The 19,616-nt window shown below is 40.5% G+C and overlaps 1 protein-coding gene across 3 annotated transcripts in view; it reads left to right on the top strand.

The window, feature by feature from the left end:
- LOC122803636 (mitochondrial uncoupling protein 2-like) overlaps positions 1-19,616 on the top strand; it is a 205,270-nt gene that overhangs the window by 105,982 nt on the left and 79,672 nt on the right. For 2 of the 3 annotated variants that reach the window (XM_044073381.1, XM_044073380.1), the window contains one exon: positions 5,848-6,045. The exons of the other annotated variant lie outside the window; for it this stretch is intronic. In XM_044073381.1, the coding sequence (XP_043929316.1) occupies positions 5,848-6,045 (198 nt within the window). The remainder of the gene's footprint in view (positions 1-5,847; positions 6,046-19,616) is intronic. 3 annotated transcript variants of the gene reach the window in all.

The following is a 19,616-nucleotide window of genomic DNA, read 5'->3' as shown; positions in this document are numbered from 1 at the left end:
GCAGTCGCATTGCAAACCATACCGTTCCCTTCCACTGATCTACTTCGAAGATCTTGCAAGATCCTATAAGGATTGGTCATTTTATAGCATTAGCTTTACAGTCTGGATGTGTCATGTGACTATGAGAAGCTAAACCTGAATTCCCATTTTAAGAATTTCAGGTCTTTGAAAATCTCTAAAATTCTGTAGGTGGAAACTGGACTATTGCTTGTAATCTTGGACACTGTGATGTATATGCAGGTAGTGAGTTCAGCTGCAGTATTATTGTTGTGTAATCTGTTTTACTTCCAGGTTCTCTGCCTTTTGTTAACTAGGAATCTACTGCCTTGAATTTATAGCCATCTCTTCATGGCTCTTACTACAAACTTTAGGTGACAATAATGTTTTTTTTTTTTGGAGAGATACTTTTGCAGCTTTCACATTTTGTTAAGTTTGCTTCTGTAACTGTGTTCAGTTTTGGACAGTGTAAGATGTCATGAGCACATCAACAGATTTCCATTTCAAGACTGTTTCTGTTTATTGTTCTCAGCATTAATATTTTTACATTTGATCACATGGTCATCTTTTCATAGGTTCATAGTACTAGGCTAATGGCTCTGGAGCCTTTCCAAGCCTAGCCCATAGGATTACGCTGGTGTCGTGCCACCCGACCATTCTCTTTTAAACAGCTAATTTTGTATGTTGTGTATTTCCAAATGAAAATTCTAATAGTCCCAGATGTTGTCTGTACCTCGTTTGCTTTTGTTGTTCTTTCCCTCGGAGTCATTTTTTCTGTTGCATTAAAATTTACTGATACAGTGCAGCATTTTGCATGTGCTTTCGCATATAGCTTGCTACTGACAAAATAGCTACGAACATGGGAGTTGGAGTTACATATTTTTATATTCTTCAGCACCGAGCAGCAAGCCTCCTATTGACAGTAAGTGCCCAGTGTACCCCTTCTTCTTAAATGTGTACCCCACATCAGCATGTCATTTTTGCATTATCATTAGTAGCCTCTGAATTTTTGTTGGTAGCCTCTAAATTTTTGTTTGTACTGCATAAATTAATTCTCTCACTATGGTCTCTAGGGTCTTATGGTCTTTCTATACTGACTCTTGTTTTCCATTGATAACCTGACAAAACCTCTCTCTGACCCAAACACAATTACTATGCAAGTCATGTCCTTTGAGGCATATGTTGACTTAAACAGCCACTGCCGCAATATCTGATTTCCTTACATTATATGTCAGATAAGGTGTTTGTGCATTTAAAAGTGTTGAATTGGAACTGTATATCTCATAGGTTCATAGGTTCATAGGCTGGTACTAGGCTATCGGCCCTAGGGCCTATACAAGCCTAGCCATAACAATTCCCTGGATATTTCTTCCCACAATATTTGCTTCCCTGGACCCCTGTCTAGCAGGGCGACTGACGTGATCCCTGGGGTGAATTTCCTATCTCCCATCCAATCATCAAGGTTCCTTTTGAAGAGGGCCAATGAGGCACTCTACTTGACATGTATGGGAAGTCTATTCCAGAGTATGTGGAGTCTCTGGGTGAGGAACTTATCCTTCCAGCATGTTTTGTTCATTATGATGACAAGGTTTAGATCTGTGGAGTGTGTGGCTCTGAGGTATTGGGATTTCTTTAAGTGGAGCATGTCCAACAGCTCAGGGTTTGACATGGCCTTGTATGTTAAGCAGAGATCACCTCTGAGTAGACAATATGCCACAGAGTATAGGTGGAGTTTTTTAAGGCGGTCAGCATAGGGCATCTGCTTTAGGCCTGTGATTCTTTTAGTGAGGTATTCCTGCGGCCATTCCAGCATTTGCAGATGTCTTGTGAGGTACATACCAAATGGGGCATTGCACTCTATAATGGGTCTAATGAGGGATGAGTACAGTGGGACAATGACCTCCTTTTTTCTGGATGAAAATCCCTTAGTGATGAGGTGTGCCACATAGAAGGATTTCCTGACTGTTGTGGTGATGTGGTTATCGAAGGTGATACCACTGTCCACCTGTGTCCCTAAGTCTCTCATTACACTTTCGGTGTTTAGTGTACTGCCACCTATGTGTTAATTCATGGATACATTTTTTTCCCAAAGGGGATAACTATACATTTCTTGGCATTAAGCTTGACCCCATGGCTCTGGCACCAAGCATCTGTTTCTGTAAGGCCCTTTTGTAGAATATCCACATCATTTGGGGATTCAATAATGACTCCCAGTTTGCAGTCATCTGCGAACTTTGTTAGCCAGAGTCCCTTAGTGTTGGCCTGTACTTCAGAGAAGTAGATGCCAAACAAGAGCGGTCCCAGGACTGAACCCTGACGTACTTCACTTGTCACTTGTCTGGAGCTGGATTTGGAGTTGGCTACTTTTACAGTGTGGGTTCTGTCAGTAAGCCAGTTGGCAACCCATCGAGTGACGTAAGGATTTATGCCCAGCTTAGTAAGTTTATCTATGATTCCAGAGTGGGGGATGGTGTTGAAGGCCTTGGCAAGGTCCAGATAGGCTGTGTGGACCGCCTTACCCTCGTCCACAGCTCTGGAGACTGATTTGAAGAAGTCAGTCAGGTTCAGGAAACAAGATCAGCCCTTCACGAACCCAAACTGGGTTGGGTTCAGTGTTTGAAGGTTATCAATGTCTTTGTTTATAAGTTCCATGATAATGTGTTCCATGCCCTTGCAGATCAGACTCGTCAGACTGATGGGACAGTAGTTCCCAGGATCCAAGGTGGATCCCCCCTTGTGGAGTGGGATAACTGTAGCTGTGTGCCACTCAGTGGGCATGAAGCCTGAGGTGAGGGTATGATCAAACATGACACTTAGGTGAGGTGCCAGTTCATTTTGTAGTTCATGTAGTTCACAGCCCGGGATGTCATCTGGTCCCACGGATGCTGTATTCTTAGCTTTGGAGAGTGTGGTTTCTACCTGTGTGGCCGTTATTACCAGAATTTGGCAATCTTTTGGTATTGAGATGGGCCCTTTAGGGGTGAGAGGGGGGTGAAGTTGGCACTAAATCGATCTGCCAGGATATTGGCAATATCCTTGGGATCAGTATATTTAATGCGATTCTTTTGCACCTCAGAACAGATCTGAGCATTGCCATTTAAATTCTTGACATAACTATAGAATGCCTTGTGGTTGTCTTTGGAATCTTTGGCAATTTTATTTTTGTAACTAGCTTTGCAAGTTTATATGAGGGATCTCAGCTTCTTACTGAGGCTGGTAAGGGAGTTTTTTGCATCCTGTGATTTTCCTCTTTTCTGCAAGTTTCTTCCTTCTGTTGTATAGTTTGTGTATGGCAGGGGACCACCAGATTGGCTTCCGTTTTTTGGAGGAGAGCATCTTGGTTATATTTCAGGTGGCACGATTCATGCACAAGTGGATGTGCTCATACAGTGCCTTAGTGTAGGATTCAGCAGTTGAACCTTCAGCTCCCGTCTGCATGGGTGTCATGAAGTTTGCCACTTCTGACTTGAGTCCCTGACTCTCTATTCAGAGTGCACAGAATATCAGTATATAGTAGTCATTCTCTCAAAAGAGTGAAGTCGGATATGTCTGGAATCCATCTGGCCAGATAGACAACCACACTCTACAGCCCTAGTGTTTCCAGCGACTTAGTCAAAGGTCAGTTCTGAATGGCTTAGATTTTGTTTAGTCTGTTTTCATGACAGTAGTTATTTAACTTCCTGTTTCTGTATTTTGCAGTTCTGTCATTTAACTACTGTCTTTGCCTAATTTTGAGCAGTACTTATTTTAAATAGCCATCATGATCTCTTTTGTTTCCGCTGCATGTCAATGTATTATACTGATAGCTTTCCAGGCCCTCAGAAAACTAAATCCTGCTTCTGTAAAATACTTCAGAAACACAGAATATTCTCAGGTCTGCTGTCACTAATCATAAGGAGTATTACAGGCGTACAGCCTGGAAACGTTGGCATAATCCTAAGTTTGTATTCACGCTGGCGAGTGACTGACATCTAACAGCTTGGTGCCACTCACTGCAGGCGATTGGTAATACTCAGCTTGGTCTCACTCACTGCAGGTGATCGGTAATACTCTCTGCACATTTCTTTGTGAACGTGTTTAAGGTCATAAGCTTTCGTATTCACTGTTCTGTGTAGTAAGATTCATTCATGCAATCTCTTGTCACCTCTATTTCTCTTGGTGGATGTACTTTAACATTTGCATCTTTTTTTATTTGGAATGTGTATTATTTTCCTAGACAACCAATTATGTTTGGAATGCATACTATTTTACTAGAAAACAAGTTCTGTTTGGAATGTATACTATTTTTCCAGACAACCATTTTCCAAAATATTTGGAGTCATTAAACACATTGCTTCAGGTAATATATATATATATTTTTTTTTGGCCCACTTTGAAGGACCCTATACAATGGTTTCTCTGCGTGCACTCATTCGACCCATTCATTTTATGGGGGGGGGGGTAGAAGCCAGGCATAGGCCTATCCATTCCCATAGGAAAGGGAGTTGGGTGATAGAAAGTGGATCAGCGTCTTGTCTGTCAGACTGGCCTGACCTTAGGCTGCCTACAGTAGGCTCATAGTAACTGCCTGATGAGAGGGGTTGGAGATGTATGAAGTTCCATGATATCTCCTATCCACAGCAGTAAAGAAGATCAATGCTTAATGCAGTGGGAAATCATGTAGATGCAATATCTGACTGATATATCCAGACACTATTGGGTATGGCCGGTACCATGGGCCTAGCATCTTATCCCCCACACAACCACCTCCCAAGGATGTCCACGCTGGCATAGGACATTTAGGCTCTTCCAGTCCTCCTGGTCCCTCAGACAACAAGGTCAGTAATCAAACACTGGTCATCAGTGCTGTAATCAGAGGTTCATCGCCCTGTACCATAGGGCCAAGGTGTAATCGTCTTATGATCTCTGTAAGCATTATAGAATTCAACTTGCTTTTTATTATAAACACAGTTTGCATTTTCCCAGTACATGTACCTTTTGGTATATATAGAAAGAAAGGCTCATTTCAGTTCTTTTCAGCTGTTCTTGCTGCACAAGTCTGAAGAATACATTGCATGCAGTTGAGTAGCTTTGTTCAGGTTAAGCTAATTGATTTTTCCTGTTAGTCTGTGCTTTAAACTATCATTCACTTTTTTGTGTCATCCTCAAAATTGTTTAGAAAGACTAGAACATTCACACACATTGAATGTTGATGGCTGCCCACTAAGAAGAGGGTTTTCCAAAATATTTTTTTTATGTTGCTACGGATGATAAGAAGGTATTACGATTATCAGATGCATTTGAGCAGTAAAACTGTTACAAACAAAAGTGATGTTATTATATCCTACCAACTGAAATGCTGAGCAGCTCTAAGTGGGTTTGACATGGTGTCTTTAACAAATGAGGATATACTTTCACAGCTTTTACTCCATTATTGTATGCCTTTTATGTCATTTAATCAACCGATATTCTTTCAGTGCATGGGTACTTGTTCATTGCTTGTTCATCTGATTACTGAATAATTAACATTAAAAATCAGACTAGTAGTACGTATATATAGCTAAGGAAATCTGCTTGTTTGTCAACCTCAGTGCCATCTCCCTGAGCAAACCCACTTTTCCTTGCTGAAGCTTTCATGTTACCTTTAAAACCAGGGTGTTGTGCTTTATACTCCTCACTTCCTTTCACAGAAGTTGAAAACAAGTTGATCATCATATGAATAGCTAGTCAGGCTGTTATGTTAAAGAAGGGCTTGCATTAACTAACAGACCTCTTTCCTTTGTAGTTACGTTCTTACGCCTGCTCTAAATAACTTAGTTTGGTGCAGTGATCTGCTCTAATTGTTGACTATATCCTTTTCCTGACTCTTAGATCCTGGGATTGCTTGTCGACTGCTTGCTGGAGTTACCACTGGAGCCATGGCTGTGGGTTTTGCTCAGCCCACTGATGTAGTAAAGGTTCGATTCCAGGCTCACATAAGAATGGCAAATAGTGATAACAGATACCACGGTACAATGGATGCATACAGAACCATTGCAAAAGAAGAAGGAGTCCGGGGGTTGTGGAAAGGTGGGTGCTCTTCACAGTTGGATGAGTTTTGAGGCACTTTGTTAAACACTGTGTATTCAGAATATATCTGATGAGATACATTTTTAATGGGGGGGCCCAATTTCAATGAAACTTTTATCAGCAAGGGAGTGTCCTAAGAAGATCAAGCAATGGGATCAATGTTATCTAAAACGTTTGCTCTACTGATGAGGTATTGTAATGCTTTGATGATGAGGTATTGTAATGCTTCGCTGATAAGGTATTGTAATGCTTCGCTGATGAGGTATTATAATGCTTCGCTGATGAGGTATTGTAATGCTTCGCTGATGAGGTATTGTAATGCTTCACGGATGAGGTATTGTAATGCTTCGCTGATGAGGTATTGTAATGCTTCATGGATGAGATATTGTAATGCTTCGTTAGTGAGGTATTGTAATGCTTCATGGATGAGGTATTATAATGCTTCACTGATGAGGTATTGTAATGCTTCACTGATGAGGTATTGTAATGCTTCGCTGGTGAGGTATTGTAATGCTTCTTACAGGGGTAGCTGCTTGGTTAATGGATTGTCCTTTACACTGCATCAAGTCACCCATTGTTTGTTATCTCAGGGTTTCACAGCAATCCCAACTATTTTTTCTCAGTGTATTCCTTGTAGCAGTACTGGCCTGCATTGATACTGTTATACAAAGAAGTACTGTTACTGCCGTATGTAAGACATGGTGAAATAGTTGCCAGTCCAGTGGAAATTAAATACATCGTCTGAATTTACCCCATTTTAATAGCATGCATGCATGTTTTACTGTCCAGAGATTCCTCCTTTATAATTGCATCACTGAATGAAATTGTGTTTCTCCAAGCTGATATACAACATAAACACAAAAACAAAAACCACACATAAGCAGCAACAACAACAGCAGAGTCTGAGCCAACTGAAGGCACAGACGCTTCATCAACCATGCTCGATTCATCACAAAGGCAATCACAGTGATTGCAACCATCCTCACCCACCGCACTGCCGCTAGCTCCACTTCCAACATCAGCCACATCCTAAGTCCCTATCAGGTCTCTGTCACCCAACAGAATCTCAATCTGGATTCAATCAATTGATATATAAAATTGTGTTTCCTCTACCTACATTTAGCACAGTCGTCATCACTTAAAAGCCTGAATGGCCGCAACCAGTTCAACAATCTCCCATAATATTCACCATCCATGCTGCCACCATTCCATCTCCAACATCATTCCAACACCAGCAACATCCCAGAAATCAGTCCGATCCCTCTAACCAACAAAGGATTGAATCACTCAGTAGACAAAAATCAGGCCTCTGCAACTGCATTCAGTGTAACTCGCCAACCTGAAGGCCTGAATGGCCATGACCAGCACAATGTATATTTATTTTATATATTTTTATTGATACTTTATGTGCAAGAGCAAACATACTAACAAAGTGCAACAAAATGCAACTATTTATATGTGTCTACATCAGCTCTTACTATATACAGATGCAGCACTACAATTCAGTGCCAAATGGTATAAATTGATCAGTGGGCATAGATTAGTATTTCTGTAATAAGTTCAGTTGCATCCAATAATTATAGTCTGTGGTTATTTTTGTTTTAATTTTTATCTTAATAAAAGATGCTTCTTTTGATACCCAACAGTGACAGTATTTATAAATTCTTACATGAAATAATAACATCGTGTTTATAAATCTTTGTTGTTGTTTTCCTTTCTGTTGTTAATAAGTTCCAGGAAATAGGGAATTGAGACCTAGGCACACTTATGGGAATTGCAGCATAACCAAAACAAAATTTGAGTTAATATAAATTTGTTAGACCACAGTGTTTGCAGGGAACATTGACATTTTTCACAAATGGGTTGTAAAACTATACACTCATAAACCACGTGCTACCAATTTGTTTCAATTAAACATTTATACCTCTAACAACCATTGTCTTCTTTCATGTGTATAATTTCAATTCTATGTGCGGTGATAATGCTGGCCAGATCTTCTCATGTGTTCAACATATAGGGTATGGACAGTCTTCCATTTTTTTGTAACCAGTATCCCAACTCTCCATGTGATGCCAGCTAGAGCCTTCAATGTGTAATACATTAAACCTACTGTAATGAAGGTCCATGGGATACATGCAAATAACCCCTTATGGACATATAGTATTTTAGCTGCATGTCTTCTCAATGCCCATGAATTTATCATTTTTAAGTCTTTATGAGTATATGGAGGCAAAACCTGCACTAGTGATAGACATACCATGTCTCACAATTTTTCTAACCTCAGTAGTACAGCAAAAGTGGACTGTTTGGCCATACCTTGTAAACACCAAGCTTAAAACCAAGGCTGGTATCTATAAACATTAGGCTATCTGCTAAATATGCTAAGTAACATCCAAACAAAAGGGTTAAATGGTCACATAGACAAACAATTCAGTAAAAAAAACATAAGAAAGACAGCCAGTCAAGAGTCTTCTGTGTATAATATTTGTTTATTTTATTACTTATTTTGCATTTGTTTACCAGGGATGTCCGACTGGGCCAGTGACGCTTTTTCAGAGGAGGCACAGGGAGAAAATCTGTATTACAAAAACACATTGTAAACAATACAATAAATCAATAACAATCACGAATACATAACTTTGGTAAATATAGATAGCAAATAGTTTATACATAAGGAATAAACAATGTGAGAGTAATATAAAGTGGGAAAAAGGAAAGCTAACAAACTAGCGTGGAATAGCGTGTGCCATCATAGAGAAATGACTGATCGGTAGAGATCAATATCGTGGTTTTGGGGGTAGATAGTTATGAGATACGTGTGGTATATGAACAAGGATATGACTGATTGTTACTGTGTTAGTGTTACTTGTTCTAAACGGTGACAGCGAAGGCAATACTGAGCTGAGGTGAAGTACAAGAAGGAGGGAATGTGGTGAAACTGTAGGAAGTTTGACATAAAGACAGGAGCAGTCGTGAGCTTGAGCGGTACAGAGAAACTGGAATTCCATGACAGAAGGATAATTTGGATGCTTGAATTTAGTAAGGGAAGAGATATTTTGGTTGTTTATAACAAGGAAGGACAGAATGATCAGCCTGGATTAGTACAGGAACAAAGCCAGTTTTTGGTTAGGTGTTCTTTAAGCAGTAGTTTAAATTTGGATGTTACTAGAATTTAGTATTGTCTGAGGCATGGAATTCAAAAACTTAGATATTAGGTGGGAGAATAGAGAGTTACTGTAACAATTATTAGATTTAGTTACTTTAAGTAGTAGTTTGTTAGAGGATCTTAGTGGCCTGCCATTTGAGTAGGCCTGCAATGAGCTCTTGAGTGCTGGATGGTTGTCTGGATGGTGGAAGATGGAATGAATGAAAGTTAGTTGGTTGAGGGATAGGGCATTGGGTAGTTCAGTCCACTTTAGTTTATGAAGTGCTGGGCATACCTCTCAACCTGTTAGTGCAAGAAATCTGGACAAAGCCTAACAAAATGGGGGGACAAAGGCCCAAACATAGGAATATATTTTAAATACTGCTCTTATAAACTTAGAAAGTTGCTAATGTAACAGGGTTTAACATACATTTTCTGAAGTGTTTGAAGTCTGAAACTCAAATGGATGCCATTATTTAGTGACTTCAATACTCATATCATCTCAGTGATTTGTGAGAAAACAAACAAATGTTATTAGGAACAGACCAAAAATATGAGCCAAAAATCTGCACAGTTGAGAGATATGTGATCTGTGAGGGAGGTTAGTAGTGAATCTTGCACTTTTGTTTTCGGAGGACTCCAGTTTGTTTAAATCTGATTTTCCGAGTTTAGTGAAAACTGGTGAGGCATACAGAAGGGTAGAGAGTAGATGAGTCCTAGCCATGGAATATCTAGTGGCCTCAGTTAAGTATGGCTTGACTCTGTATGGTGAGCCTAGCTTAATGTGGACCTTTTTGATAGTTAGAGTGAGGTGTCTGTCAAATTTTAGGTTGTTGTCAATTGTGACTCCAAGGAGTTTGGTGTGCTGCACAGGTACTATTTTAGTTTTATTGGCTGAGTAGATGGTGAAGGAGGGAGAGTTATCAGGAATGTTGCTATTAGGGAAGAGCACAAGCTTTGTTTTATTTGGACTGCATATGAGTTGAGAGTCTAAGAGGTATTTTTCAATGTCTTGGAAAGATTGTTGGGCTGTTTGTAGGAGTTCTGGTCAGGAGGGAGCCGAACATATGAGGGAGGAGTTGTCTGCATGTTGAACGATGGTTGCATGCAGGGTGTCTGTGTTGAGCCTGTTGGTAAATATGGTGAAGAGCAATGGACCGAGAATTGAGCCGTGGGGTAGTTCTACTGAGGCTGGTAATAGAGTGTAGAGTTCATTTTGCCATTTAACTGCCTGTTGGCGGTCAGTTAAGTACCTGAGAAACCAGAAGAGGGCTGTCTGCGTTAGGTTTAAGGAAGCTCATTTAGTAGCTTTTCGTGGGACACCCTGTCAAAGGCCTTAGACATATCAAGAAAGACAGACGAGACAAGCCGGTTTGTCATTTCTAAGCTGGTTGATTGAGTTTGTAAAACTAACAAGGGCTATGGTTGCACTGTGCTTAGGTCTGAAGCCATGTTGAGATGCAGATGGGAGATTATTGCTTAGTAGATAGTTGAGGAGTTGTCTGTGTATGCATTTTTCAAGAATCTTCGCTACAGGAGGGAGGAGGGCAATTGGCCTGTAGTTTGAAAACTCAGTAGAGGAGCCGCCTTTGTGAAGATGGCTGATATATGAGACTTTCCAGATTTTGTGGATGTCCTGCTCAGCAATAGAATGGTGTATTAGGGGAGATATAGAGTAGGAGATGGTATCTGCTGATTGCTTTAGAAATTCAGGTGGCACAGTGATGCAGCGGTTAATGTTGTTGCCTCACAGCAAGAGGTTCTTTGGTTTGATTCTCAGCTGGGGTGCCTTCTGTGCAAAGTCTGCATGTCCTCCTTGCATTCGTCTAGGTTTCCTCTTGGTACTCTGGTTTCCTCTCACATTCCAAAAACATGTGTCTAGAGCATTTCTCCCCGGGCCTCTGCTGAAAGTAGACTTTGTCTTAGTCAGACTTTCACGGTCAACAAATGTTAAATAAAATAAATTCACTGGGGAGTTGGTCAGCTGCAAGGGAGGTGGGTTTAAGTTTGGAAAGATGTTTTTTGATGATATTGGTTTAATTGAAAAGCAATTGAGGGTTCTGTCTAATTCATTAGCAATAGATAGGGGGGTCTTGCTGTTATTTTTTTAGGGGGGTATAGAGTTGATAAAGTGTGAATTAAATTGTGAGGCAATGCTAGCTGTAGAATTTGTTGTGGTTGGAGCTGGGGTTGTGATTTGTCCAGGCTTTAGTAGTCGTTTGATGGCTCCCTAACATTTCTGGGGATTGTTTTGGTGTTTTTGTTGCATTGTTGTATAGTATTGCGTTTTGTTGTGCCTGATTTGTTTTTGGCAAGGTTGCATAACTGATGGTAGGTAAGAAGGTAATCTTGATGTTTGGTCTTGTGGTATAAAGTCCAGGCTCTGTCCCGCTGTTTGAGGAGCCGCTTGGTATCCTTGGTAAGCCATGGTGTGTGCTTGGAGTTAGAACGGGCCTTTCGAACAGGAGCTGGGTTGTTTAGGATATTCAGGAATTTGTCACTGAAATACTGACAGCCGAGTCAAGGTGCAGATAATTTAAAGGGAACAAGTCACATTGTTGCAGGGGGGATTTGAAGAAGTGAAGCTGAGCATAGCAAGCTACCCACCCTCACATCAATTTATAGCTCAGTTTATTTTATTTTATTTTTATTTATTTATTTTACATTTGTTGACCAGGATAGTCCGACTGGATGCATGTCCATTTTCAGCGGAGGCCCGGGGAGAAAAGCTCCAAGGGTAAGCAGATACAGCATTACATAATACCAGCATTACATATTACAAACAGACTATTTACAGAGATTACATAAGTAAGGAAGTTAAACAAGTTCCACAGGTTACAGTTAGTCCTGAGCACAAGTCAGGATTAAATTAAATTACACAGTAAACTGGTTAACAGATTTTTACACATTCTAGAGAGAGTTAGCCTGGCTTGATACATTGACATAGCCAGTTAAGTGACAAATGTTGTTTGAGTCTAGTTTTAAATTGACCTAAGGTGGAAAGTAAGGTAATATCAGCTGGAAGAAAGTTCCAGGATCTACTTACAGAGTTTGCAAAGAGAGAATCACCGGCTGTGTTATTAATTTTGCTAGTCTGAATTAGTAGTTTGTTAGAGGATCGGAGCGGTCTAGGATTGTTATAGGGGGTGATAATATTTTTAAGTGCAGGAGTATTGTCCAGATTATAGAGGATTTTATAGGCCATAATCAGTTGGTTATACTGGATTAGGCTAGGTAGTTCAAGCCAACCAAGCTGATTTAGATTGATGCAATGATGTGTCCTAAAAGGCAGCCCAGTGGCAAACCTGGCAATGTGGTTGTAGCAAATTGAGAGTTTGTTAAGGACAGTCTTGTTCAAGTTCTAGAGTAGAGGGGATGCATACAGAAGGGTTGAAAGAAGGTGAGAATGAGCTATGGCAATTTTAGCTGGAGGGGTTAGGAAGGCTTTTATTCTGTAAAGTGACCCTAGTTTTTTATTGATGGTTTTGATAGTTTGGTTAACATGTAGGTCAAATTTGAGATTATTGTCTATGATGACACCTAATAGTTTTGTAGATGGGTCAGGGGAGATTATTGTGCCATCATTTGATTTTATGGTAAAGGTGAAAGCGGTAGACCTACGTGTTGGTGAAAATAACAGCATTTTAGTTTTTTTTGGAATTTAGGATCAGACGATGTTCAGAAAGCCAGTTTTCTATTGTATTAAAGGTGGTCTGGGTAGCTGACCATAACTCTACTGGAGATGTGGCTGAGCAAATCAGAGTAGAGTCATCAGCATATTGGATACAGCTGACTTTTGGGATGACAGTATAAAGGTCATTAATGAAGATGGAGAACAGCAAGGGCCCTAGTATAGAGCCTTATGGTACTCCGAGGGTGTTAGGTAGAAGGTTAGAGTTTGTTCTGCCAGAGGACAGCCTGCTGTCGACCATTCAGGTAGGATTGAAACCATTGGAGGTCTCCAGTATCTAGACAGAATGTTTGCAGGGTGTGGATTAAAAGTTGGTGATCAACCATATCGAATGCCTTGGAAAGATCCAAAAAGAGGGCTGAGGATATATAATTATTGTTGCGATTATGGTTTATGGTGTTAGTAAAGGCTAGGAGGGCTGAAGTAGTGCTGTGATGAGGATGGAAGCCATGCTGAGTGTCTGCCATAAGGCGATTTTGGATTAGGTGGTGCATGAGTTGTCTATGAATACGTTTCCATAATCTTTGCAAGTGGAGAGAGTATAGCTATTGGCCTATAATTGGAGAATTCAGTAGAGCTGCCTCCTTTGTGAAGTGGGATTACATAGGATACTTTCCAGATGGTGGGAATTTTAGCTTCTACTATGGTTCGATTGATTAGTATTGAGACGGGGTAAGCAATAGCATCAGCTGATTTTTGTAGGTACTAGGAGTTGATCAGCAGAAAGTGTAGTGGGTTTTAAATTTTTGATCAAGGTACGGATAAGTGAAGTGGTGACTGGTTGGAAGCTGAATGCAAGTAGTTTTCTAGGGGTGCTACTTTCAGGACCAGGGGAGCTAGGAGGTAGTTGGCTAGCTAGGGCTTGAATTGTCTCAGTAAAGAATTGGTTAAAACTATCAGAAACATCTTCAGGGGTTTTATCAATAGTAGCAGCAGGGATTGGGGTTGAAGTTTGTCCAGGATGTAGTAGATTATTTAAACCTGCCCAAAACTTCTGAGGGTTATTTTGATTTACTGTCTGTAAATTACAGTAGTATTGTTTTTTGTCTTGTAAAATTGATTTCTTGGTTTCGTTCCTGGATTGCCTGTATTTAATGTGATCTTGAGGATCTTTAGAAGAACACCATAAAGCCCATGCTTTGTTTATAAGGGTAATTTTGAGTTTAGACTCTATAGAAAGCCATGGTGCAGTTTTGCCTTGGTTCTCTTTGAACGAACAGGTGCATGCAAATCAAGGATCTCAAGGAATTTGTTGTTAAAGTATGCTACTGCTTTCTCTAAGGGGAGGTGTTTTAGAATAGACCAATTACATGAGTTTAGTTCTTGTTGGAATTTGGCAGGGTCAAAGTTTTTATTGTTTCCAACCTTTCTGAGTAAGGGTTGTTGGGAATTAATGGTTTTGTGCTTAATTACATATGTGAGAAGGTGATCGCTTAGGCCATTAAGGAGGGTACCAGGGGTGTCCAGTTGGGGGTGACTGTTTATGAGTACCCAGTCAAGTATGCTTTCTTTTTGGTTGGGTTTACCTATCCTGGTAGGGGTGGATATGATTTGTGTAAATGCATGCAGGTTAATATGGGTGGTTGGGGATTCTAAGGAGCAGGTGCCCCAGTCTATGTTAAAGTCTCCAAGTAGTAGGGTTTCTTGGGGGTAGTGACATGATAACCAGTGCAGGATATCTTCAAATGTAGATATATTGTTACCTGGGGGAATGTACATACAGATGATATGAATGCATTTATTTTTATTAAGTTGCAATTTGGTGGCAGGAATTTCAGAGTTATTAATCTGAGGAGGTTGTATTACATCTATGGTGACATTCAACTCAGATTTATAGAGTACAGCTACCCCACCCCCTTCATCGAAGCACGATCCAGCCTGTGTATGTTGTACCCAGGTGGTAACACTTCATTGTCTTTAGTGTTAGGTTTTAACCAGGTTTCAGATAAACAGAGAATCTCAGGGGAGTGGACATCCAGAAGTGCATGCAATTCATGTACCTTGCTATTAATGCTTCTAATATTGAGATGACAGACTAGGAGATAGTTAGTTGGCCTATTAATTGTGGGCTTGTAGCTTAGATTACAAGTAGAGGGGGTATGTGTATCTGAAGTGAGTGGGCCAGGGCTGGGGTGAATATCACCACCAAGTATTAGGTTGAGTCTATACTTGGTGATGAACTTCAGGAATTTGTTTATTAGTTTGTGGTAGTGTTTGGATCTAGAGCTAATGTGCCTGGGGTTGAGATGTTGATAGACTGAACAAGATGTTGGATAGGATCTGGTACTGTAAGTATGGTTGAAGGTGGAAGGATTTACAGCTGGGGTGATAGTATGGCCTTTTGGGACCTGAAATCCCGTGAGAATCTGGTTTTCATACAAGGTAAGGAGGTATGGTGCGAACAAGAGGGGTAGTAAAGAGGAGTATATCATTATCTGTGATTGAGCTAGTGAGTTAAGGAACTGTTTTACCTGGTGATGCAACACCAGAAGATAGAGTGGTGAGGTAAAGGTACTGGAAGGGGGATGGGAGAATGCCAGATGAAAGCTAATAGGTGCTATTAAAATGTAGGTAGTAGAATAGGGGTGGGTGGAATTATCCCAGATGAAAGCAGATAGGATCTAGAAAGTGGGGGAGTGGCTATAGTACTGTAAATTTAGAGGTACTGGGGCGGAGGAAATTGGGGGCAGGAGGGAGTGAAGAGAGCCCAGTGAAATTAACGAAGGGCTATTACAGTTTACAAGGTTTCCTAAGGTGTCCTAAAGCTATAAGGTAAGTATTACATCTCTAATGTAAGAGTCAATTTACTGCAGTTACAGGGGAAGGAGGCAACCACTCAAGTAGAAACAAAGAGCCCTATGGCTGACCAATATGGTGACCTGCTTAATTACAAAGCACTGTAAGTGAAAGCTTAGCAAATGCTTTTCGTGTGTAACCTACTCTGTTTAAATGTTGAGAGAAATTGATTGCAGTCCTATAGAAAACCGTTTTGTAGGGAACTGTAGAGTTCAACTAGGAAAAGAGAAAAGCAGAGATTCTAGGGTAAGCATAAAGGCAACAACAGGCAGTTATTATATAATAATGCATTCAGAAAGGTTTGGTGGGGGGGGGGGGTAAAGTAGCATACTTCAGAATGAACTGAGATTTATAGCTAAGAAACCTAAGCAAGAGAGCAATGCAGTAAATAAACACTTGCCAGATTTTAAAGATATACCAGAAAAACTAAATCAATTATTCACAATTGTACAACTAGAAAATCGCCAGTAAAAGCACTTCAGGTATAGCTAGCCCAAGTTATTCAAGTCATAAAAGCACTTCTTCAATGTGTGTGTGCAATTTAAACATTAAAAAGCACATGCAGCGAGGAGGAGGTCTGATTATACACTTTCTCTAGGTACAGGTTCAGTTTAAACACAAATATTACCACAGAAATTCAGTAAAGTCACTAGCTACTTATAGAGCCTCTGAAAAACAAAATAGAGCAGTCTGTGCAGAATCAGAATTTAGCAGCAGGTCATTCAGTTACACAAAAAACAGTAAAAGATCCATACAATGAAGAAACTTACACAAAGTCACACCAGGTCAGCCAAGGGGGGAAGAGAGAGGGAAATCCTAAGCACCTAGATTTGAAAATGAATATAACTGAATGCAATCACTCTGTAGACAGAACAAAGCAATTAACAAAGACATGCAAATAAAACAAGTTTATTGTCATTTCCTGAAACTAAATACCTGGCATATGCTGTATAGTCTACTGATCAAGCAAAAGGAAACAGTGACCAACTTAATAAGGGGTCCTACTGTTTCACAGAGCAGGCATGTATTTAACTGATTAAAGCTAATATGTGACAAGGTTCTTCATGATAACTATGCTTACATGAAACAATGCCAAAATCTCAGTAAACATGCATGTAGATGTAGTGACCACAGGTTATGAAATAATGACAAACCTGTGGGGTAGAATCCCAAGTTATCAATCTGGGTGGTATTAGGGAGGACATTCCTGAGTATGCTGGAACCTAAAGAGGAGCGTGATCTGGATTTGGTGTCCAACTTATAGTGAGACAGAAAGGTGTGCATAGTTGACCACGTGGCTGCAGCACAAATATTGTCAATGGATAATTCCCTGTTAAAGGCTATGGAAGTAGAGACTGATCTGGTTTTGTGTGCCTTTGGATTTTGTGGTAGAGGTAAGTTCTTTTTATGATACAAGGGTTGGGAGGGTAGCCTAATGGTTAAAGTGTTTGCCTTATAAACAAAAAGTGCAGGGTTTGAATCTCACAAGAGATACTTGTCTGGGCTTAAAAATGGCTAGCAAGGGCAGTTAGCCTAGTACTGACCTATGAACCTATGACCTAAATATAACCAGAAAGCCCTCTGGACAAGGTTACTTTAGAGAGTCCAACTTTCTCAGTTTTAGTTTGGCAAAGGAAAAACAATCATACTTTTTGAAATTGTTTGTTCTGTGGACATAGAATCTGAGCTGTCTATGAACATCTAACGTGAAACAGGTTTTCTCCTTAAAAACAGGAAGATGTATAGATTGATTTAAATTAGCCTTGGATGCCACCTTTGGGACAAAGGATGCATTGGTTCTGAGCGAAATTCCATATTTATGAGAAAACAAAAAAGGGGGTTTAGAAGAAAGAGCTTGTAGTTCTGAAATCCATCTAACAGACTTTAGTTTGACCAGAAAGATAGTTTTCCATGAAAGGATCTTTCAATCTGCAGTGGAAGCAAGTTAAAAGGGAGACTGGGTTAAAGCTTGCAACATGATAAAAATGTCCCATGTGGGAGCTGGATATCTAATAGGATGAATTACTAGAAATGTGCCCTCGGGGAAAGCTTTTGATATTTTAAGGGATGCTATTGACATGTCATTGCATACTCTGTGGAAATTGGATAGTGCAGTCAATTGTAACTTCATAGTTGCAGAGCTGGAGCCCTTGTCAAAGAGATCAGACAGAAATTCAAGAATGGAAGGGACTGGTGTTGAAAATGGGTCCAGACCTTGGAGTAGGCCCAGACTTGAGAATCTCTTCCATTTACTGCTGCAAATCTTCCTAATTGATGGTTTCTGTTAAGCAGAGAAAATATTAACTACCACTGTGGGAAGCCTATCATCTCCAGCAAAGGTTAAAAATTACAGGAACCGTGTGATTAATTTCATGGATTTCTGATCTGGAGGAGGCAGTCTGGATGGGTGAGTTAGCAGATCTGGATATTGATCCAACATAAATGGAGGATGTACTAGAAGAGGCATAGATAAGGATGGAGGATGTACTAGAAGTGGCATAGGTAAGGATGGAGGATGTACTAGAAGAGGCATAGGTAAGGATGGAGGATGTACTAGAAGAGGCATAGGTAAGGATGTAGGATGTACTAGAAGAGGCATAGGTAAGGATGGAGGATGTACTAGAAGAGGCATAGGTAAGGATGGAGGATGTACTAGAAGAGGCATAGGTAAGGGAACCAAATAGGATAATGAGGATCACTCTGGTCATGCGCTGTCTTGCTTTCTGTATGAATTTGTTCATCAGTGGCAGAAGAGGAAAGGTATACAGGAGACCCGGAGACCAAATGTGGACTAGAACACCTCTTGGTGACATTCCCTGTAGGGAGATCAAGTTGAAGTAACTGATGCATTGGCTGTTCAGATAGGAGACAAAGAGGTTGCAGCAAGGCTGGCCCCAGCAACTGAAAATTGTCTGTGTCACTGTGGGATTGAGGGACCACTCATGAGACATTAGCAATGTTCTGCTCTGTTTGTCCACTAGTATATTGGAGTACCCTGTGATGTAAATTGCTGTCAGAAAGTGGTGTGAAGACATCACCCATAGTCAAAAACCCTCATGGCCTCACAACATAGAAGATGAGATCAGATTCCTTCTAGTCTGTTGATGTACAATGCAACAGTCATGTTGTCTGTATAGATGTTACACAATTGACGAGGAGGTCCTGAAAAGCCTGCAGTGTGGGGAGGACTGCTTTTATCTCCAAGACATTGATGTGAAGATTGGCCTCTAATGACCACCATGTGCCTTGGACCATTCTCCCTTTGAAATGCCCCCCCCCCCACCCTAAAAGGGATGTGTTCATGATCAGTTTTGCAATAGGTGAATCCATCCGGAAAGGATGGACCATGGTCACAGACATGGATTTTATCGACCATGCGATGTGTTTCCTCCTTTGCAGTACCCTCATCTAAAATTTGACTAAAGGAATCATTGGAATTGTTGCAGCCATGAGACTTAAGAGATGTAGTAGTAATCTTGATGGTAGCATTGGGTGGTCAAGCACTTGAAGCGCTGTGATACACAAAGTCAGAACTCTGTTTGAAGTTTGGTGTCCAGGTGGCATCTTATGAATTCTATTCTGTGTGCTGGAGTCACTTTGCATTTTGGCAGATTTACAGAAATCCCTAGTTTCATAAGCAGCTGAGGTAGTTGGTCCAGATGAGTAGATGCTTGGTGGAGGCCGTGAGGAGTCAGTCATCAAGGTGTGGGAAAATCTTGGATCCCCATTGGGCACAAGTGCAGAGCTATTACTTCCATGATCTTGGTGGGAACCCTGGGGGCTGTATTGAGACCAAATTGTAGTGCTCTGATTGACAATGACTGACTCCAAGTTGGGAGTGAATAAATCTGCTGTAGCAGTTCGCTATTTTGATGTGATAGTAAGTGTCCTGGAAATCTCCAGAGCACATCCAATTATCCTTCCCCAGAAGAGGCAACA

The sequence above is a fragment of the Protopterus annectens genome, chromosome 5.part1 (assembly GCF_019279795.1).
Source record: "Protopterus annectens isolate FY-2018-M chromosome 5.part1, PAN1.0, whole genome shotgun sequence".
Classification (NCBI taxonomy): Eukaryota; Metazoa; Chordata; order Ceratodontiformes; family Protopteridae; genus Protopterus; species Protopterus annectens.
The sequence above is the reverse complement of the archived record's forward strand: the minus strand, read 5'-3'. Positions and strand labels throughout refer to the sequence as shown.